Genomic DNA, 24,012 nt, shown 5'->3' on the forward strand with positions numbered 1-24,012 from the left:
TTGTCTAATTACGTTAATTCTAAGAGATTTTATAATACTTTTAAAATTGTTGGTGAAACACAAAAAGTATGCCTTTTTCTGTAAGAAAATTTTTGCATTTCTTGACTTCCATGCATTAGAATGCTTACTTGAAAAGCGTATTTTTACGATTCCTTTGAAATCTGATGTACATTGGGTATGATAATACTCATAGAATGTTTTAAACTTGATTTGGGGGTGGTGAATTGATGCCCCTTGTTGCCCCTATGTGCACTGGCAAAATTATACCTTTACTGTTGTCATTAACACAGTTTTATTGTCATTTTCACACCCATGTACAATTAAAAGGTTTTGATTACCTTGAGCAAGATTATTCAAAGGAGGATAGCAGACAGGACATTCAATATTTCTTTCTTCGTTGATGGTTCTTAGTCTTTTCATATCCTGAAATTTTATGTGACTTTATTGCAGAGTATTTTTAAAAATCATTCTTTTCTATCAAATAGTTGAATGTATGTCTGTTTTGTTTTTACTATCTTTGAGAAAAGAATCTTCAAAAAATTCAAACATTTATCTTTAACACCAAGACAGAAAATCAAGGTTTCCCTTTACTGCTTTTCACAGACAGACGGACATTTGGAACTATAGAGTAGCTTCGATCCTAAATATAATTTATTTATACCTGAATATGACTTGTGACGTCACTATGGTTAGGCTCAATACAATAGTGAGTTTTCAGGGAAGCTAGACCCGCTTGTAAACATACAGATAGAACACTTTGGTTGCTCAGCTGATGTAGCTTGTAATTCTCACTCCTATAAAGGTCATAGATAGATTTGTAAGATTGAAAAAAAGAAGGTTAGATGAACAATCAGGAGTGTATATTCTGCAAGGAAGGTAAAAATTCAAAAATGGTTCCAGTTGGTAATCTTTAATTTATTCATTTTTTACCCCTTCCACATTTTTCTTGTGTCTTCCACAAGGAAGGGGAAGAACTGTTTTTAGAAATCTCATTTTTTTTATACCTCCTTCCCATATTTTTTATCCCCCCTCCCCCGAACCAGGGGATCCAGTACAGAATATACACCCCTGTGAACAAATTGTATAAGTTAAAAAGTTGTGTTCTTCAAAAGTTGTTGGCAAAATATTTTTTTTTGCTTAAAAATGTAACCCTGACTAATAATGCTTCACGCTTGGACCCTCAGATGTCAAAACTTTATTTTAGTGTTTGGCCAAAATGACTTAGCAATTGTATCTGTAAGTACGTCTAATAACACCCTTTGCTATTTTTAAAATCCTAGAAAATTTTTTTTGCAAGAAAATTGCACAAATTCGCAACCTTTTTTAGAACCACTACATAACTCGAGTTTTAAAACTTTTTATATAAAATCATTTTTACAAAAAATATCAATAATTACTTAAAATTAAACCTGAAAGAAAAAAAATCTCATTACACGTGTTAATTTGCATGTTTTAGGTCTTTTTTTGAGGAAAGTATAACTTCCACATTTTTGACAATAATATATTTTTTTAACATTTCAAAGTAAAATATAATAAAACTTACACGATTTCTCTTGAATTATCAGTTGAAAATTTCATCAAACATGCAATTTAAGTAATGAAAATTTAATAAAATCATTTTTTGAATGTTTAGAATTACCAATTTTCTACATTTAAAACAAAATGTTAACAAAATTTAAAAACATTCTAATATATAACTTTAAAAATCAATAACATTTTATAAAATGATGTTTTAAAAAATAAATCATTAAAAGGTATTAAAATGCATTTTAAGTTGCTTAAAATTAAAACGAGAATATGTTTTTACACTTTATTCTTTGTAATAGAGATTAATCGTCATTTGCTGAAAATGAAACATTTAATAAACTAATTGAATCTTTTTGTGACCATGTTTAAACTTTTTAATTTTTACACTAAGGTGTTTTTTAATGAAAATCTTTGTTGAATTCTCTTTTGCGACAAAATAAGATAGGGAATTTTTTACTATTTCTAGGTTATCTTATGTAATTTAAACTATATAATATGAAATAATTTTTAATTGTCTTTCTTTTGAGCCACAAAACACTGTAAAATGTAACATATATGCAAAAATAACAATTTTTTTATTGAATATTATAATATCCTTATATGACATTGCGTCAGAGCTTATTCTTTAGATCATATGTTCATGAAAAGTAGTCATAACTTGGAGGGTTACGCTATTTATTAGAATATTAAATAAACTTGAATGGTAAAAATATTAGCATAGCCTTTGTCAATTCAAATGCTTTAGGTATATTATTCGGAAAGTTAGTTAAAAAAGAGAGAATTTGCTGTGTATACTGTTGAAAGACTTTCAAAAATGTAAATTACAAAGCAATCCGAAAAGATCGGGTCGTAGGCGAGTCTTAGTCGGGGGTTTTCTGATAGCAAATATTGCGTTATTGGTATACAATGTAAAAAAAAAACATTTTAAAGAAATTCTTTAAATAAAACCCAACGTGTATTGGCAGTACAAACATCTTAATGCTAGCAGACATATGTTTATCAACATTTGCAGAAAACTATTTCCACAAGAAAAATTATTCAGGTTTCTACTTCACAATTTTAAATATTTCTTTCTGATAAAATGTTTGACATATATCGTATAATCATTTACCAAAAAAAATATTTTGATAATTTAGATTTCAGAGAAGATTAATCCTTTCAAAAAACTAAGACGACATTTTGCATCTTCTGTCATGACATTTTAGAAAAAATATAAAAAACCAAAATTTAGTATGAAAACTATTTTCATCGATTTTTCTGAAGGTATTATCGTATTCTGTGGCTTTGTTATTACCATTTACTTATATCGAAAGTGCCAAACATTGTACCCTAACTTATTCATTTAATAAAAAACTAACCGTGGCTTACCTACCTGTTAAACATCAGTAGTAAAATGGTTTCACTTATGTTTTAAAAAATCATAACAAAATTTTGGAAGATTTTTTTTTAGAATTATAAAAGTAATTGTTACCTAAATAACTGAATAAGCTGTTTCCATCTATTGCCATCCAAAAGTTGTCTGTAAGGCTCTAGCTGTGTGTCACAGGAAAAAGCTAGCAGTCCCATAACCTACAAAAAAAAATCATTAAATTTCATAGTTGGTCAAAATATTAAAGTAAAACACTAGAGGGAGAAAAGGTTAAAAAACTGTATGTCCCCATCCCAAAGACCTTGTGCCGACGCTCAATTAGGTCTTTGAAAATCAACCAATAGTGTCGGGAATATTAACACAACCAATTCGCTACAAAAGAGAAGAAAACAATTTGCTAGCAGACGAAAAAAGTCCTTAACAGTTGGATCCAGGTAGTTGTCTGGTTATACATCTATACTATAAATTTATTATAAAAGCAAAATTTTAAAATAACCTGTTTAACTAATTCTAACTGTTCTGGTTCATCTGTAGAGAAATGTTTCCTAGCATATTTCACCGCATCCGATCTTTTACCAGACTTTACATTCTCTATAAACTCCTGAAACAATAATATTCATTTTGACTCTGTATTTAAGTATAAAAATGAATGAAATTGTAAAATATATGTGGATATTATGCCAGGGGAAAAATTGTTTTCAATTTAGGTTATAGGTTGCTATTTCCCCTGTTATTTATTGATCAGTTATTCTATCTAGTAGGAGAGGGATTGGGTAAAGGGAATGGATGAGGGGGAGGGGTGTTATTTTAGCCAGCTACAAGTTTCACTTTATTAGAGTACATGATAATATGGTGCAAGATCCAAGAAATAAAAAAATAATAACTAACCTGAAGTCTAACATTGAATTCCAGATTAGATTTCAATTTTCTCAGCTTGGATTTATTTTCATGGCACCAGTTCAAACATTTGCTGCTATCACCTAAATAAATTATTATTATTGCCGCGCTAATTCTTTTTTGCTAATAACTGTCCTTGTTTTATTTTGTATTTTTATGGTAATATTAAGAAACATTATCATATTCATAAAACTGGAATAGTTATTTATCGCATCATATAGATAGTAAATTGAAAGTTATAACATTAATTCCAATTTTCTTAGCAGAAGGCACGAGCTAACAAAACTTGTATTGATAATATGATTTTTCATTTTCTGATCCGTGAAAAATTGTCTATAACACGATGCTATACATGATTTTTAAGTATAGCTAAGAACTGGTTTAATCAAGCGTATATTGATCAGTATCGAAGCCATACTCGAAAAGTATATAAATAATGGACAAATATGTTATGCTGAGTAATGTTGTAATATTTGTATACCTTTAGATAATGTTTCTTCAACTTCTTTGGCTGCAAGAAACACTTCAATATCAGTTAGATCCTCCAAACCTAAATCAGATAAATATGAGTAAATAATAATTGTCTTTTTCAAAATTATATTTTTGGTAACTATAAGAAATTCTCGGGTTCAGTCCCTTTCGTGACATCGCCTCTTTTCGTCGTATTTTCACAGTAACTTTTGATAAGTCATTTTGGGTTAGGTTAGGTGATTGCTCCACAGGGTTAATCAATTGACCCCGCGGGGTTAGAGCCAACCACAGGGCCTAGAAATGGGGAGAAAAGCTACTGTGAAAATACGACGAAACGCATCTTAAAAGGCGATGTCACGAAAGGGACTATACTCAAATCATCTAGATACTTGGTATTAAAAAAACGCACCTGATTGTTTGCTGAGCTTGATTGCTGTGTCATACAAACCAGATCTAAGAAATATAATTTATTTATATATTTATTTCATACACTATAACCAGGAATAAGGTATAACCAACAAGGGAATTAAATCTAAAATAATATTTGGGGGGCAAATGGAGAGGTCGTCAATTTTACGATGTGTTGCCCCCCAACGACAGCTGAAAAACACGTATAGGTTTCGTGATTTTTTCCCGAATTAATTTCGTTATTGGTATGAGCTGCACTATAACGCATTAGTTAAAAGTGGAGCTTTTAAATCAATGATCTTTTCGTTATTATGTCAACGAACAGTAGTTTTAATGCTTTTTTGAAAAATAAAAAGTAAAATGTCCGAACGAAAGTTACATAGGTACTTCAGCCTTTTTTGAGCGCAACTTTGCTCATCTGAAAACTTGTAATATAGAGGTAAAGGTAAATTGTTGTCAATTTAGATAGCTAACATGTAAATTGTACATTACTCATTGGTCAGTTCGTTCATCATTAAGCATGGGAGGGGTTGGGTTAAAGGGGTGGATAGGGGGTATTGTTATTTTAGCTACAAGTTTCACTTTAGTTAAGTATATTTGATTGTCTTGTGTAAGATCCAAGTAATAAAAAATCCATTCATAAAGATTAAACCTGAGAAAATGTTCGACAAGAAATCTGTCTAGTCTAAGTTTCCTCCATTGCTTCTGTTGGATTACATCGTTTTCTTCTATTATTTATGTTGGTTTATTATCGAGAATAGTTGTTTATCGCATCATATTATAGACAGTTTTCCGAGGATATTAAAAAAATTATAAGATTAAAACCAGTTTTGTTAGACACGCGTGGCTGAAGGCCCGGGATTACAAAACTGGTTTAAATCTTATAATTTTTATTAAATAATATAAATTATCATAAGTTTTAGAAACATAATAATGCTGATTTGAACATCATCTTCATTAGAGTATTTATAATAAAGGACATCTGTAATAAAAGGATAGGGGTCCAGGTACACTTAGAAGGGGGGAGGCGGATGTGCCACTTTTTTAAACCAAAAGTAAAAGTCAAAGGAACTCAACTAAAAAAAGAGTTACAGGTCTGACATTTTGCATGGCATTTGCTTTATAGGGGTACAATATGGAACTGTGAAGAAACGGCGGCACAACCGCCGAAAACCGCCGAGAAAAGGCAAAAGAAATTGTACCCCTATAAAGCAAATGCCATGCAAAATGTCAGACCTGTAACTCTTTTTTTAGTTGAGTTCCTTTGACTTTTAGTTTTGGTTTCAAAAAGTGGCACATCCGCCTCCCCCCTTTGTACCTATTCATTATTTAATTTCCATCAAAATCACAAGCAAGGACATTGGACCAGGATTATGATAAACAATTCGAAGAGAAAATTTCACCACAACCCAGCTTCCTTTAGTTACAGAACAAATAAAGTTTTACGCCAAAATTACGCCACTAAAATATCCAAATTTTCAGCAATTTCAAATGGAATTTATTTGCTGAATCACGGCTCCTGTATACAAGGGAGTTAATAAAACAATCATCTATTCCCACATGTTTAGTATCTTATTCACATCCCTTCTTATGAGATCACCAGACAAAAAAAAGGTTATTAAACAAATGAGCATCAACCAAACATCCCTGGATTACAGCCAGCTTTTAGGTGTTCAAGCCTTCGTTTACACACGCGTCCTGTTTCTGCTACTCCATTTACACCTTCACCACCTTTCTCCTTAAAATAGAAATAGATAAAAAAAATGCATTTGATAAATATTTTAACAGACTAATGGCATAAATTATAGATTAATAGATGCATAATTAAACTTCTTGGAAGATATTGAAGCTTTTAAATAATCTATATCAAGATTGTCTGACTATAGCCTTAGTATTGAGTTTAAATTGATTATTGGTCAAGGCATTCTTCACTCAATGACAATGAATGGCTAGTTTTAGACAAAGCAGCAAAAAGTATCTTTGACCTAATCAATATGGCTTCACAGATGATATAAAAGAAATATTATTTGAAATGGATGTAGTGTACGTGGATATATTGACAGGGGAAAAAATCTCCTCAATTTAGCTTGCTAACATGGAACTCTTTTAATGGTCAATTCATTAATCCAGTAGAAGGGAAGGGGGTGTAGCAAAGGGAATGGAAGGTGGGCATTGTTATTTTAGCCCGCTGCAAGTTTCTCTTAATTAGAGAATATGAAAATCTGGTAAGATCCAAATAATAATGCATCCATTAATACCTGTAATTGTTTGAGCATTTCTTGAACTTTATCCAGCTGTTGCAGGATGGCAGTTTTGTCTGCATTCTCACTTGTGTACAGCTTTTCCAAATCTGTCAGGGATGTTGAGACATGATTTACCTCCCTAAATAGATAGATTAAATACCCAATAAAAATAGATCATATTATTAGAATAACTAGGATGATAATATCCCTCAGTTGCAAAGCAATGGATATATGAGTTTCATGGATTTAATTACAGGGGAAAATTTGTCTTCAATTTAGGTTGCTAATATGGACGTCTAATATTTATTGGTCAGTTCGTTCCTCCAGTAGGAGGGGAGCTGTGATTATTACGTAATCAGAGTACATGAAAATCTGGTACAACATCGAAGTAATAATATATCGATTAAAATAGATCATATTCATCTAGCAAAGCCCACAAATTCAAAGATATGCAAGCAGTTATAGAGCAGATATTTAGTGGTCTTGAAAAAAGGATAGGGTAAATCAAATAGAAAGAAGGATTTGATACCTACATAATATAAAATCACGAAACTTCCTAATTCGCAAGTACCTGTCAATAATTTTCTGTGAAGTTCTGAACTTTTTATTCAAAATCTCATACGGAACCTTTAGAGTAGGATGCTCTAAAGATTTTATATCCATCTTTCTGTCTGGAAATATAAATATTAATAAAATGCAAAAATAACATGGTAATAGTAATTTCCAGTATAGCTTTGAAACCGTTTAATATCCGCTGGATTAGAACCGGTTCTCAGCCATACCTTAAAATCATATATAGCATTATATTACAGAAAATTTTCCAAGAATAATAAAATAAAAATCATAATATTTATACCAGTTTTGTTAGTCTTGGACTTTAGCAACTCGGGGCTAAAAAAAACTGGTTTTAAAATTATAATTTGTCATTTTAATATCCGCGTAAAGCTGTCTATAATACGATGCAATAGATAACTAATAAGGATTATTTACAATTCATGATAACATCAACTAGGAAGACAATAACTTGAGATACATAGGTGATACAATTAGGGAGGATAATTCTCAACAAGTAAGCCAAATCATCCATGTGATAATATAATTATATACACTACAGGGATCTTAGGATAATGGACGATAAATTCATATATATCCCCAATGATGATAAATAAAATAACCCCATCTGTAGATTCAAATTATTGGTTGAAAAGTTTTGATACTACTAGTTTGGAGTCTGATTTGCCTGTCATCATGTAGCTTCAAGATATAAATGAATCCTTTGATATAAAGACTGGGTAGGTTTTATGGAAAAAATCTGTATTTGAAAAAAGTTTTCTATATTTCACATTATCAAACAGATAATTTTGGCATACTTGATAAAAAAAAGTGTTCCCTTTTAATCAAACATTCATATAAAACATAAAAATAACAATTAACTTCAGACATAAATGAGTAAAACTTAAAAATCTAAAATTTTAACTTATTAATCACAGATTAATCATAATTGGAATGAGTTATTAAAGAGCAAACTTCGTTAAAGATAGTGTGATTTTTTAATAATAAAAGGAATCACTATTGTCTTTAGCGTTAGATACTGAGTCCTTGTTTATTCATAAACTATGGAATTTTTAAATTAAATTATTTCTCTAAATTAACCTTCTTACTAAGTTCCTAATATATTTCTAAAAAAAAATTATAATATAAGTTTTTATTTTAGTATAGTAATATAACAACTTTACATGTGGAAGCAATATCCGAAAAGTATATTCTTATACATTAGCAATTTTAAAATCTAATTTTTGAGCCCTAAGTTTTTAACATATGAAAAAATATGGTTCTTCTGCATAGGAATGAGATACAAATATTTGATAATCTAATGTTGGATGGCGATAACAGAAAAATATTCTAGGATGTTAGCAATTTCAAACTCCAGTTTTTGAGTCCTTATTTTCAACATATGAAAAACTTTTTTTAATGAATAGATACAAGCACTGGTTATTGTTAATCTAATGTTGGATAGCGATATCAGAAAAGTATTCTAGGATGTTAGCAATGGTAAAGTCTAGAGATATTTGAGCCCCCGGATAGCAACGCTGTAGCAGGTCCTCAATATACTTGTACTGACGCACAAACTCCTCTTGCATAGCTCTCCACACAACCTAAAATTTAACATGTGAAAATTTGCAGAAAAACATAAGACTAACAAGCAAGAACGTCCAAGCATTTTTTCTAAGGGGGGTAAAATTCAATGTTTCATAGGTTTGAGGGGGTACTCTATATAAATTAAGGGGGTTAATGAGGGATTCCAAAGTTTGAGAAAGGTTAAACATCTCTTAACCCCCCATTGGACGTCTAGTTTTCATAAAGGTTGATAAATTTCATTAAGACAGACTTTAGCAGATAGAATTCCAATTAATTCATTTAACGATTTTTTGCCAATACTTTTAGCCGTGTCATGAAAATCATAAAAAAATTGCCAGATTACGTCAAATTCATATAGATAAACAATAAACAAACATGCATACATACATCCTACTACTTATACAGATAGACATCAAATAACTTTTGATAAATAACAATACCTGTAGTAAATTTTCCTCTTCACAAAGATGTTTTTCAACCTTTCTGTACAAGTCTGCCAAGCCTTTCTTTACTTCTTTTCCAGGGTAAGATGCTAATACCTAAAAATTTTTATGATGTTTTATTCTATCTCGATATTTGATTTATATTAAAAAGTTGTTATTGCTTTATTATTGATTTATGAAATCTTAAATTTCTTGTAACAACTACCTAAATACCTACCTAAATACATTTGAATTTTTATATCACGTGTATAGCATCTAGGAGCTATGTATTCGAAGGCGTAAGTATGAAAATAGCCTACAACCACAAGAAGCTTCCATTAAAATGGAGAACTCAGTCGGTTCAGAAGTTATCAAAATAAAAAAAATAGGATAATTGTTTATGTATTGTATACCTTTCTTAATTCTTGCTTACTAAACTGTAGTTGGTAACTGATTTCTGTTTCTCTCACACCTATAATAATAATAGATAATAAACCTAATAACTACGGATGGCCGAATTTTAGGGTAAAACATCCAAATTTTCAGAAATTTAAAATGGAAATAATTTGCTGAATACTGCCCCTGCATACCTATTATAATCTTATTATCTATCTATCACGCAAAGTATCAATCTATGTCATGATACTTCCAATGTCCATCTATTAGCTGTATATTGTACCTGAAGCTAATCTGGTAGAGACTCCATCAAAGAACTGATTAACCTTCTCCAGAGGTCGCCCAAAATACTGGTTCACATAATTCTGCAAGGCATCATGGTACCTGTGAAAAAAAGCTATTCTACAAAAATCGAATTGCGATAAAATGTTTTTTTTTCTCTCCTTTGTTTGCAATTTATTGCTGAAGGTGTTTAGCCTAAACGATAAGATCCTCCTTTACAGTGAAGCTTCTTTTAGATTCAAAGAAGGTTTAAGCGAAGAGTATCTACACACCCTCAAAAAAAATTACCATTTAAATTTTTTTCTCTTTACTTTTTAAAATTAAATCTAAAAATGGAAGGTCGGAGGGCGTAATTTATAATAATATAAATAAACTTATCTTACTTTTGTTTTGAGTCCTTCTTATAATTATCCAGAACAGCTATTTTCAAAGCGGATAATTCAGAATGGAGATGGTGGAAATTTTCCATGATTACAACTTGTTGTGGAGTTTTTCCATGCTCCTTGGCAATTCTTAATATCAAAGATGAGGTTAAATAATAAAAAAGAGACCAGGGATCCTAAGGGATAAGACAATGGCCAATAAATTGATGTACATTAACAATGTTGATAAACTGAAATTATCCCCTTTTGTAGATTATAGTAAGTGGTTGAAAACATTTGGAGATTCAAGTTAATGATTAATCATAAAAAATCAATTAAAGTCCCCAAAGTTGGTAAGCCAACGAAGAGGAAAACGTTATTATAAAACTTTGGGGACCAGTGTAATAAACAGCCCAATGTCTCCTCCCTCCCTAAAGAGAGACTGTACCAGAAAAAGAACTTAGGTAATATGCATTATTATTTCTTTACTTTTTTGCTTCGGTAATTATGAACATAACTGTGCTGTGCTTTGTTCATCTACAAGTTTGGATTACACTAATTGATAATATTTAGGATATATTATTATTGACAGGGAAAATTGTCGTTAATTTAGGTTGCTGACATGGACCTCATTTATTGGTCAGTTAGAAGGTAAGGGTGGATCGTTATTTTAGTCAGATGTGAGTTTTACTTTAATAGAGTAGGTATATGAAAATCTGAAGCAACATTTAAGTAAGAATATATCGATTGCTGCACTGATAACATTCAATACAAAGTTAAGACTTGAAGACAAAGTCTAAATATCATTTACCTGGGTATATTATCTCCAATAGAGCTAAGAATAGTCATATACCATTTCTCAATATCAGATCTTCGGTCAGAATTTCTGAAGATTCTCTCAGTCAGCGTCAGAAACTCGCCCAGGTTACTCACAAAATTTATAATTCCACATCTGAAAATAAAAATTCATGTTATTTATTAGGTACATCGTATTATAGACAGCTTTCCGCGGATGATAAAATAAAAAAATATAATATTACCTAATTCTAAGAAACCTAGTAGGTGAGTACTAGTAATTTTGTGGGTTTTTATTCGTTTGTAGATATTTTTATAATTCGATGTGATACATAAATGAATTTTCAGAATGACTGAGAACCGGTTCTATTCCAGCGGATATAAATAACTATCTAAGCCATATTGGAAATAATTTTCTATTATAGGTATTTATAATGTAATCGATGATAACTTGATTAACCCTCTTAACCATGATAAATAAAATTAACCCTCAGTAGATGAAAATTATTAGTGGAAAAGTTTGAAAACTGCTAGTATGTCCAACAGAAAGCCAACCAATGAGAGAACGTGTCTATACAACTTTGGGGTCTGGTATACTTAAAACTCCAATGTCCTCTCCCTCCCTGATCCTAACCTAACCTAATAGACATAATATATCTAGATAATTAATATGACCCCATTTTTCGTCGAACTTAAAAAGGGATATTTAGCAGACAAAAACCATTGTTTATTTTTTGTTATATACGAGATCTACTCAAGAAATAGCGCGATGCATTTTTTTGACAGTATAATTTTTAGAAAGTTAACTTTATTCTAAGAAATTCAACAAATTCATTACTAACTTATTACTAACCTATTAAAAAGGTTCCTAAACTAACTTCGTTGTTCTTTCTTGGAGGTTAAAAATCCTCAATACTTCTGAGAGACTTTTGTTTTATAATATAAAAATTATATTGCCGGATATCAGGCCCGATCCTACTTACTTGCTCTTTCATGAAGGTTTAGAATCTTCAAAACTTCTAAGGAACTTTTGCTGTATAATATAAAAGATTATATTGCCGGATATCCGGCCAGATAACCGGCTCGACCCTATTTAATTGTCGGATATCCGGCCAAATACTTAAAATGGCCGGATAACCGGCCCAACCCTACTTGCTTTTTCTAGAAGGTTTAGAATCCCCAATACTTATATGGAATTTTTGTTGTATAATATAAAAGATTATATTGTCGGTTATCCGGCTGGATACTGAAAACAGCCGGATATCCGGCCCGACCCTACTTACTTGCTCTTTCTTGAAGGTTTCGAATCCTCAATGCTTCTGAGTTGAGACTGCATGAGCCTGTCAAAATTTCTCTTGGTATGTATCAATGCTGACCCCAGAGTAATGGCCAGGAAGGATCCTGTGTCTTGGGCCTAAAAAAACAATGTCAATTTTCCCAGAGAGAGAGAGAGGGCTGTTTATTACACTAGTCTCCAAAAGATTTTTAATAACATTTTCTTATTCGTTGGCACAACAACTTTGGGGACTTATAATGAATTTTGATTGGTTGGTTTATTAAAGTTGAGTGTTTAAACGTTTCAACCACTAAATGTAATCTACAGAAGGGTTAATTTAGTGTATTAACATTGGGGATGTACATTAATTAATCAGCCATTGTCTTATCCCTTTCGATCCCTGCAATATTCCTATAAAGGTGTCCTGTGTTAAACAATATATCAATACTTGAATGTTGCACCAGATTTGTGTGTACTCTAACAAAGTGATGCATGCAGCTGGCTAAAATAACAATACCCCCATCCACTCACTTTTTTTATTTTATAACCAGATAAACCAACAAAAAATCATTTTAAAGAAAATCACCTTTCTAATAACAGGTCATGGCCGACCGTCCGTCTATCTGTCCAAAACCTTGTAAAAATGTCTTTAAGTGTTGTAATAAACACTTAAATTTAGAAAGGAAACGTAGGATAGGACAATGGGAGAAATATCGATCCATATTCCTTAGAATAAAGATGCATAAGTACAGTATAACCAGACAACTACCTGAAACCCCATGTTGGGGATCTTTTTCGTCTGGTAACTTGCTTTCTGCTCTTTTATAGCGACTTTGCTGTGTTAATATTCGCGACTCTGTTGGCTTACTTTTAAAGACCCAATTGAAGGTCGACACAGGGTCCATGGGATGGGAAAATACAGTTATTTAACCCCTTCCCCCTCCCCTCAATTGTTTTACTCTAATATTAAAACAACAACGAACTCAAACCTGTAATACATGAGAGCTGAGCCTAACATAGCTGTACATCGAATTCAACGAGTCTCTGTTTTCAAAGAATAGTAAGTCAAAGAATATAAACAAAATAATGAAAGGTAGACTGGGATATTATATGGAAACTGAAGTAAGCTAAGGTTAAGTTTTAGAATATACGTGGATATTATGACAGGGGAAAAATTGTCGTCAATATAGATTGATAACATGGACATCATTTATTGGTCAGTTCGTTCATCCATTAGGATGGGAGGGGGTAAAGGGGATGGATCGTTATTTTAGCCAGATACAAGTTTCACTTTATATGAGTACATTGATATTCATCTTAAAACTATTTTGACATTATAGGTAAATATTTAAGAAGTCTTAAATCGACTATTTTTAGTTTTCTCTTCTATTTCTTATTATTGTTTGCCTGGTTTCGAACTCTCTGAGGAAAGTGACTAACTCTCCCTCCATACTTGAGAATACTTGGCTCATCATAGTTCGTACTTCTTCCGTAACCTGAGATATAAAGTAAAGTTGTTTGTGTGTTGACTATAGTGTTCCAGCTAGGTAATTTAAATTACTTTAGGTCAGGTTAGGTTAGGATTAGGTACTAAGAATCCCCTCAGGATTATAACCCCAGCAGGTGCTAGGAAAAGCCCCCTCCCTCCCCAATTTTCAATCCATTTAAAAAATAAGAGAACTGGTTATTAGTGCTCAACGTGCACTTTTTGTGAAAGCCCCGATAAACCAAAAGCATTGGGAGCCCGCATTGGTGTTTTTAAGTGTTCAACTCAACAACCTTGTTCATTACCAAAAACTTAAAAAGATAATTTAAATACAAAGCATATTGATAAGTTTTAAGCATTTTCAAAGCAAATTATTTTTAAAATACCGGTGAAACTACAATTTTCTTTTCTATAATGTGCTCCAATATTTTCAATCTCTAGGTAATAACAGGTAAAAATTATAATTGTTAGGATTTATTGGATGAAAAGGTTTAACACTCCTCTAGTTGGGAACCAAGTAATCAACATTTAATAAAAGTACCAGTTTTTGAGCCATTGAATAAGTGATACTATTGCAACTCACATCCCAATAGCCCCCCCCCCCCCGCTTCTCTGTATTGTAATGTAAAGGTTTTAAGCTTGCTCAATTGGCCGAATATACGATAATAGCTCAAAGTTTTCATTTCTTTGACATTGAATCTAGCCTAATAAAATATTTCGAATTTTTAACTGCATGTTTTTTTTTACAAATCATAATATAACTAGGCATGTTTAAACTGTTTAAATGCGACTTATTGTAAAAGTAGCTTTCTATAAGTAAAGAAAATATTTCTAGACTTTTGTTTACCTGTTTTTGAGTCTTTGTCTTAGCAGCTGCGTGTCTAATAGGAGCATCTGAAACTTTGGAGTCCATTTTGAAGAAAACCAGACAAAAGTTTTGTTCGGCCATGACAACTGGTTCCAAACAGGACAGTAGTAATTCTAGGGTAGCATCAAACCTAGAAATGGAGATGTTTTGAAAGGTTTACGAAAGGAAATGAAAATCTTCAAGGCTCGACATCCGTGCGTCAGCCGTCTGAAAGCTTCAAGGAAATCAACTTTTTATTACTTTAAAATTCAGCTAGAAGTCTAAACTTGACCAAAATATGGCAATCCTTATTTTCAAACAAACTATTATCTACCAGTTACTAGGTTCTCTGTACTTACAATTGATATTTCAAATTTCATTATTCAAACAATTGCAGTAAAATATCGTACATGTTATTATTACATTTTGTCTAAATACATCACTGTGGAAATTCTAATTTATGGGAGGGATATGACAATGAAGCTTAAATTAATATACAAACAACTTAACATGAATGATATGTTTATTATTTTATTCAAAAAATATTAGGTAGATATTATCTATCGTTTTATATACATTTAAAGAATAAAACCTGTTTTGATATCCTTAAGGGGAATATGCCACGAGATAACAAAACTGGGTATAATTCAATGATTTTTCAATTTAATATTCGTAGAAAATCGTCAATAATACGATGCTATACTGTGTACATGAATTTAGTATGGCTTAAAAGTATTTCAAATCTAGCGGATATTAATCGGTTTTGAAGCCATACTGAAAATTTTTTCTTACCTTTCTCTAATCTGCGAGTTTTCATCTCCTCCCCAGAGGTCTCTGTCGGCTCCTAGTAGTTGTTGGATACCATGCATATGGAGCTTAGAACTTTTCTTACTGGATATATCCTGGCTAGCTCCTAGATACATAGATAGATAGTTTATAGTCAGATAGAAGATAGATAGAAATGCTCCCAGTAGCAGATGGATTCCATGCATATGTAGCTTAGAACTTTTCTTACTAGATATATCCTGGCTAGCTCCTAGATACATAGATAGATAGTTTATAGTAAGATAGATAGATAGAAATACTCCTAGTCGTTGTTGGATACCATGCATATAAAGCTTGGAACTTTTCTTACTAGATATATCCTGGCTAGCTCCTAGATACATAGAGAGATATTTTATAGTCAGATAGATAGATAGAAATGCTCCTAGTAGTTGTTGGATACCATGCATATGGAGCTTAGAACTTTTCTTACTGGATATATCCTGGCTAGCTCCTAGATACATAGATAGATAGTTTATAGTCAGATAGAAGATAGATAGAAATGCTCCCAGTAGCAGATGGATTCCATGCATATGTAGCTTAGAACTTTTCTTACTAGATATATCCTGGCTAGCTCCTAGATACATAGATAGATAGTTTATAGTAAGATAGATAGATAGAAATACTCCTAGTCGTTGTTGGATACTATACATATGCAGCTTAGAACTTTTCTTACTAGATATATCCTGGCTAGCCCCTAGATACATAGATAGATAGTTTATAGTAAGATAGATAGATAGAAATGCTCCCAGTGATGAAATATACCTATTCATTATGGCTTGGTCGAAAAATAAGTGTCAAATATGGTTTCAGACACTTGGTTCAAATTCTAATACCCCGGGCATATGAGAAGATTTATTTATGAGATTGGTCTATGGAGACGTTAATGGCCGATGTTTTAGAGACAAGCCTCAAAAGTAGTTAAAAGAAATAAAGACATTATACAAAAAAAAACAATTTCCTATTAATTAAAGGTATATTAATGTACACAAACCTGGTGCTGGGGCGGAGCCACACACTCTGATGTAAGCATCCTTGATAAATCTTGACAAGTCTCTTTCATACAACTGAAAATCAATATTTATTTTTGTTTTGTTTTTTTTTCTTCAAAAAATTGTCAATGTCTAGGTACTTAAGACTACAAAAACTTATAAAAAAAAAACAGGCTCAGTCCATTATAATGTACATTGTACAGCTAGGGAAGACAAAAGTCTTGCAAACAAAAAGGTGGCTATATGTAGATATTTAGAATAAAAAAGCCATTGAATCTACTATAAAAATCCAGTTTAAATAGTTTATTAAAGAATTTTGATACAACAAAAATTAAAGATTCCTTGGCTAAGCTGGAAGTGTAAAGCTTCTGAAGTGTTGAGTAGTTCTTTGGTTCCAGTTGTTTCAGCCAATGCATTAGAGGCGCATATGGCAGCAACTCCTAAAAATATCAAAAACTTTAAATGATCGATGGTAAGATTTTAAGGGAGCAACTTCTAATTTCATAATTCTCTGCATTGTTAGTTGAACCTAAGCCTATTTAAATATAGTAAAATATCCCCTGGATCTATGTCATACTGTAATTAATGTATAGTATCGTATTTTAAACAATTTCCCACGACTTATGAAATAAAGAAAATATAAATTAATACCAGTTTTGTTGACCGGGCCTTTGGCAAATCGGCGACAACAAAACTGGATGTATTCATACAATTTTTAATTTTACTATCCACGGAAATCTACAACAAAGAAGTGTACCTTATGAATTGTAGATCTTATAGGCAGGGCAAGCCTTGTAGAATTTTGTTGCAAATTTTCTCCTGGTTCGTTTCCAACATGGATGAAGGAGTTCGTCATGTGGCGACAAAAACTCTGAAAAATATTAGGAGTAATGGATATTTTTGTACTTCAATATTTTAAAAACAATTTTACATCTATTTTCTTTGTTCTTGTGTATTAAGGGGAAAATAAATGAATTCTCCCTTTACTTTTAACTAAATATTCATATTGTAATTGCTAAAGTAACTGTCTCTGCCTTTTAGTATTTATCTCTTTTGGATCTTTATTACAAACATAGTGCATTATTAAAAACTTAATATAACCTCAGACTTATAGATCTAACTACCCTCTTAACCACCTAAACTGTATTGATAGTAATATCACTATTGAACTTTTTTTACCTTTGAAAATTTATCCTTCCAGCGTTCACAACGCTTCCTCTGTTCCTGAACGGCAGCCATCTTAGTAAGACTGTAGGGGATTGGTGCCAGCAGGGAGGTGGACAGGGCTTGGGCAGCCTCTATTACGGGAGGTAAACAATCGGGGTTGTTCAAGTCAGCTTCTTGGAGGATGACCTACAAATTGGAGTTAGTTAGAAGTTACTGATAAATAATTAAAATATAAATAAATTCATCCATAGAGAAAAAGTTAAAAACCATCTGCTGTCCTTTTTTTCTCGTAAAAATTATTCATAGACAAGCGCCCTAGATTTATGATTAAATTACTTTATTTATTTAATACCTGATATTCATAGGGAATCTGAAGTTTGTTGATAATATTATCCAATTCAGTGAGGAGCAAAGCATTGTTATTATTCACTGTCTCCAATGATTCGGTCTTGCCTGAGATAAAATATTCAATGAATCAAGAATATTAAAGAATATTAGTATTTAGTTTTGATTCAAGTGTAGCTAACAAGCAAAATAAATCTAAAATAATATTTGGGGGGCAGATTTAAAGGTTGTCAATTCTCCTATGTGTTGACCCCCAACGACAGCTGAAATCACGTTTAGGTTTCGTGATTTTTTCCCCGAATTAATTTAATTTCTGAACAATTTTTCGATTAAGACTTCATATTTTTTAGTGTTACAGAATTACAGTCTTCTTTTCTTTTACAATAAAAGTCTTCCAATTATGTTTAGAGACATTATTATATCCTTGTTTATATATTGATACTATATAGATAAATTAAAATTCTTACCTTCCATTTTTTCCATAGAATCCCTAATATGTTCCAAGAAGTCATCATATTGGTTAAGTCTTCCCTCCAGTTTTTCTACCTAAAATTCAGATCTATTAAGATAGAACCTTAAAGGATAATTTAACTTTCTCTTTATTATCTTGTTTTAAATTCTACCGCTTGTGAAAATCCAAAAGGTGCAACTAGTCATGTAGGTAGTAAGTTGTTTTATATAAATCAGCAAAATGCAACTATTATTATTGTCCATGATTTCAGTTTAAAATTCAAGGTGATATTGATAACCTAACCTAACCTAATTATTTTAAAAAGCATTTTTAGTAGGTATAAATCCGCAAGAGTCAATTTCATAACATTTTAGTTTAAAATAAATCCGCAAGATGCGAGTACATACCTCTTTAATACTGGTGGCAAGGTGCAGCATAAGATTATTAACAGCATCCTCAGAGGCCATCATACTGTAAATGTTATCACCATCCAAGACACTCAACTCTTTGGCTAATCTATAAAATATTGTATTAATAATGGGGAAAGGATGACAACATCTTTAATAGCAAAGCACAAAAAGAGACGGACTAACGGACAAAGTGAGTAATAGAGTAGATGTTTTGTAATCATAAAAAAAATATTTGATAATTAACTACTGATAGAATATCGCGAAACCTTTACAAACAATAAGTTCTATGCTAGGTGCTTTTTGTTAAGGGCTATCTTAACCAAAAAAATCATTACTTAGTCTATAATTATAGAGAAACTTCGCTAGGTACTAAAAGGAAAGGCAAGGAATCGGTTAACAATTTTTGAGAACTAGAAAGAAAATTATGAAAGTTGAAGAATGGATCTCAATTTGCTTACTTGTCAGCAAATTGATCAGCAGCAGAAATGGCGTTTTCACATCCAGCCATGAGAGCTTTCAAATCAGCTGCTTCTTTCTCGCTGATTGCTTGATAACCCGTGTCAGCCTGTAAATGAAAATATTTGATAAGTTATTGGCCCCACAGGTGCTAGAAATAGGAGAAAAGCTACTGTGAAAATATCAAGAAGCCCGCTACTTTGTTTTCTTTCAAACGATCCAAAATTACTTCTTATGTAGAATGAAATTCAATTGTTGGTTGTTAAGTTGTAACACTGCTAGTTTGGAACCAACCTATCAAAATTTAATGAAGTACACATAATTTTTTAGACAACGAATATGAAACCAAAGATATAAAACTTTGAGTACAGTGTTATTTAAAAGCTCCTCTATCCATGGCTATCATTACCTACAAGTACCTACCTCTGCTATGTTAGTCTGCTCTGTACCCCCCTGAATTCTGACACTATGGTCTATGGAACTTAGCCTCACCTACAAGTACTTACCTCTGCTATGTTAGTCTGCTCTGTACCCCCCTGACCTCTAACACTATGGTCAGCCGTTCCAGAAACCCAGGTCATGTTGATATACTTGGTTCTTCGACCTAACAAAAAATATTAAATATTTGGATCATGGAAAAAAAATGATGTACAGTGTTTCGTCTTATTTTCATAACAACTTTTCTTCTATTTTTAGCCCCTGCAGAGGGCTCTAACCTTGTGGGGCCTATTTCCTAACCCTACGGGACAATCAATAACATGTACCAAACCTAAAATAACCTATCCAAAGCTACAGTGAAAATTCGATGAAACCCGCTACGTCGTTTTCTTTCCATGATCCACATATTTGATACTCGACAGAATAGGTATCAATGGTAGAGATATGAACAGTTTAAAAATATAAAAATTAAATAAAATTATAAAATGTTTTATTTTTATTAGGTAGGTACCTAATAAATGTTTACCTACCTATATTATGTTTATCACACATTTGTTGTAGAGTTTTGAGGAATGATTCCTTTTCTTCAAACTTATTAAAGTTCCATGTATACTTGTCATCTAAATAAATGAACATCAAATACAAGGGTATCAACATCAAACTAACCGATGCTCGACAAATTAAAAGAATTATATTATCAAGACTTTTGATATTGAATATTAAACAAAGAAGCTATTCCATTTGTAAAAAATTTCGAAGTATTAAAAGGACATATATTTTATATTTTGAATAGTAATTCTTATACTAATGTAACAGAATGTTTGTGTGTCTGTGTATCTGTGTGTCTGTACCGAAGGATCTCGCTAACCGCTGAACAGATCGGGTTGTCCTTAACAGGGTAGATTCTCATAGGTCCCAGGAAGGTTTTTGACTATTTTGGGGGAGGGTACCACCACCCTCCCAAGAGAAATCGCCCCTAGAAATTTTTTTTTTACGTTCTCGATTTTAGAAAGAGAGTTCAACGCAAACATAAACGTCAAACGCAATATAGACATATTTTAAATATAAAATAAACATTTAAAGTGCCACTAGAGGCCTCTTGGGGGCGTATCCGCTAGTCATAGAGAAGCTAGTGCCCAATCGTCAAGGGAATCATTACTAATAATATCCATACAAAGTAAGATATAAATACGACGATTTTATCATGCCATTTGTATGGAAACATCTGAAGCGTGTTTTTTGTAATACTTATGCAGCTCTTACCTAAATCCATTTTAACATCCAGTGACTCGTTGGAGACTCCGTCCAATATCTTAAGATCTCTGATATGCCATTCTTGTTTCTTTTTAAACACCTCTTTCTCATTCTTCTTCAGCAAGTACAGTTTTACATACACTGGTACATCCTGGATACAAAGTAGTTGGATGTATGTGTGTTAAATAAAAAGAACGAAAACTGTCATTTATTCGTAGATGTTGTATATTTAATTTGTATGGTTTAACATAGAATAAGTACTTAACATATGCATATTATATTATAGAAAAAGAGATGTTGATTTAATTTCGGTTTTTCGAACCCTCCTGGAAAATTTTAAGTTCACAAAAATGAGCCAAAAATAAAAAGGGAATTAATTCTGTCACAACCAATATTGAATATTGTAAAATTAGAAAAATAAAAAAACATCCTTTCTGTGGTAAGGAGTCAGCCATTAAGAGAAGCGGATACTTAGAGTCCCAAACGTCGGACATGACAAACGCAGGAGTGTTAAAATACTAATTTGATTCAGTATTTATAAACAGGTTAGGTTAAGATATGAAAATACAAATAAGTCCCCCCGCAGGGGTTAGGCATTTAAAAACCAATAAAATAGTTTAAAATAGGATAGGTCTTGCCTTTGTTGAAGCAATAGCAAGAAGCCAATCTCTTTTCTTCTTTTTATCTTTCTCTTGCCTAAAAATATAACAATATTTGAAGATAATAGTAGGGAATAATGTGGAACAAAGGCTTTAACACTCGAAAGATTTTATCATTTATATTTTCATTTACACAATACATTGACATTTAATTACAGTTACATAATAAATATCAAAATTAAAACTCCTACAAGAAACATATTTAGAATGTTTTTAATAGTTAAGTGAGGAATAAATATTTGGTTGATACCTTATGATGTGTCCAAGACCAATCAAATGTTCTTCTGTCGCATCGAACACCTCCTTCTGCAGCCTACGATTTACTTTACGTAATATTCATTGCATTTCTTAGGTAGGTAAGTACTATAGTAGACAAATATTAGTCTGTCAGATTGTGTGTAACTTATTCTAGAATTCTAGTATTGTTGTTTTTTCTTATAGATACACGAGACGAGATACAGCCAAGAACGAAAATAATTAATATAGGAGTTATCAAAAGCCACCTTTAAATATCTAATGGATTATAAAAATGCTTCAGTAACAACTGGTAGGTGTATCAAAACAAGTCAACCTTATAAACAGAAAACGACAACAAAAGATAATTTTAAATTTGTATCACAAGTGAAGCTAGTGATAAACTCAATATATCTTCACTCATCAATTGTGATTAATGACCATTTCTACTCCATAAAGTTTTTATTTGTTTCATTTTGTTGCTTTAAAATTAGATATTACCTTAATCTTATAGCAGTCATTTTGACAAATCTTTGGTGTACTTTCTAAAACATTTTTAAATATCTAAAAAAGCAATTTACATCTAATATATTACACTAATATTACCGGGTATATAGAATAATAACCTACACCAAAATAATAATTTTTTTCATATTTTTTTATCATAAAAATTTACCTAAAGGACAAATGACAATTTTCGAAAAATATAGGTTAGATTTTTTTTACCAAATTGATACAATTTAATTTTTTTTAGTATATCTGACAATAAATACATTGATTTATCTTAATGTACAATTTAGATGTTATTTGGATACTGACACTTTTACAACTGACAAAAATGCAAATATAATTAAAGGTATTTGAACCTCTTGAAACTTTGTATTAATGTTTATATTAGGGATGGCAATCCGTATCCGGAATCCGCCCAATTTTGGAATCCGAATCCGGAATCCGTTTATTAATAGCGGATTCCGGATTCTTATTTGGTAGGCTAAAATTAGCGTCTTGAGTTTTTTCTTTCAACTCCTCCTCTTTGAAGGCAAAGATTTTCATCATTATATATAATATCTTTTAAAATATGGTTCGATTCTCGAAAGTGAATTATAGAGAATACCAAGAACATTGATTTTTAGGACATATGTAGCACTTAATTTTTTAAATTTTTCTAAAAATCCTTTTAAAATATTGCTAGAATCCGGAATCCGAATCCGGAATCCGCCAAAACTAAGAATCCGGAATCCGAAGGAATCCGCCACTTTTTTTGACGGATTCTTTAAGAATCCGGAATCCGGCCAAAAAATTCGACGGATTGCCATCACTAGGTAGTTTATATTTATTTTGTCAAAAAAGAACCGGTTTACAAATTTGTCAAATTAACAATTGGAATTTTTTACGGTTGCAAAAGTGCAAGAACCCAAATATGAGATTATTTTCCATAAATTTTGTTTTTATCACCTCAAATAACCAGATACGTATACAATTAACAAGAAAGCTTTGACTAATTTGAGATTTTTGGGAGATTATTTTGGTAATCTTAAAAATACTTATTTCAATAAATGGACCCTTAAAATAATTTTAATATCAGATCTTAGAAAATCACATATCGTTTGATCAATCGCCTTACAAATGCGTGAAATTTAAATGTTAGTTTATAAATCAAAATACAGAAAAATACTTATTAACTGAATAATTAAAATTTTTTTACATCTAAAAATCAACGAAATTAATAACATCTAAGTTTCTAAATGCCTCTAAATAAAATGGAAAAGCATTTTAACAGTCTAAATCTAATGCAAGGTTGAAAGTGAACAAGGATAAACTTGCGGGGCAAAGCGTGACTTTTAATTGAATTAATGCTTAAGAA

At 31.5% G+C, this 24,012-nt stretch overlaps 2 protein-coding genes across 2 annotated transcripts in view; both read right to left on the bottom strand.

Annotated features, from left to right (window-relative positions):
* Kaz (E3 ubiquitin-protein transferase Katazuke) overlaps positions 1-7,587 on the bottom strand; it is a 13,099-nt gene extending 5,512 nt beyond the window's left edge. Inside the window, exons 1-11 of the mRNA XM_080155024.1 lie at positions 7,487-7,587; positions 6,931-7,054; positions 6,311-6,410; positions 5,325-5,400; positions 4,674-4,717; positions 4,275-4,343; positions 3,785-3,876; positions 3,393-3,497; positions 2,999-3,096; positions 662-794; positions 339-423 (exon numbers count right to left, since the gene is read on the bottom strand). Of these exons, the coding sequence (XP_080011150.1) occupies positions 339-423; positions 662-794; positions 2,999-3,096; positions 3,393-3,497; positions 3,785-3,876; positions 4,275-4,343; positions 4,674-4,717; positions 5,325-5,400; positions 6,311-6,410; positions 6,931-7,054; positions 7,487-7,578 (1,018 nt within the window). The 5' untranslated portion in view covers positions 7,579-7,587. The remainder of the gene's footprint in view (positions 1-338; positions 424-661; positions 795-2,998; positions 3,097-3,392; positions 3,498-3,784; positions 3,877-4,274; positions 4,344-4,673; positions 4,718-5,324; positions 5,401-6,310; positions 6,411-6,930; positions 7,055-7,486) is intronic.
* On the bottom strand, positions 7,580-22,722 carry Sec3 (exocyst complex component Sec3). The gene is made up of 25 exons (XM_080154602.1): positions 22,650-22,722; positions 22,165-22,227; positions 21,894-21,951; positions 21,265-21,406; positions 20,532-20,621; positions 20,070-20,167; positions 19,566-19,672; positions 19,105-19,213; positions 18,714-18,792; positions 18,254-18,354; positions 17,914-18,087; positions 17,492-17,605; positions 17,076-17,174; positions 16,737-16,809; positions 15,713-15,833; positions 14,921-15,071; positions 13,995-14,083; positions 13,577-13,631; positions 12,595-12,725; positions 11,328-11,468; positions 10,538-10,666; positions 10,156-10,256; positions 9,890-9,948; positions 9,495-9,593; positions 7,580-9,071 (listed from the first exon to the last, which is right to left on the bottom strand). The coding sequence occupies exons 1-25, from the start codon at positions 22,667-22,669 to the stop codon at positions 8,919-8,921; spliced, it is 2,556 nt and encodes an 851-aa protein (XP_080010728.1). The 5' UTR covers positions 22,670-22,722; the 3' UTR covers positions 7,580-8,918.
* Positions 22,723-24,012: the final 1,290 nt, after the last annotated feature.

This window comes from Acartia tonsa, chromosome 3, assembly GCF_053477335.1.
Source record: "Acartia tonsa isolate MP-2025a chromosome 3, ASM5347733v1, whole genome shotgun sequence".
NCBI lineage: Eukaryota > Metazoa > Arthropoda > Copepoda > Calanoida > Acartiidae > Acartia > Acartia tonsa.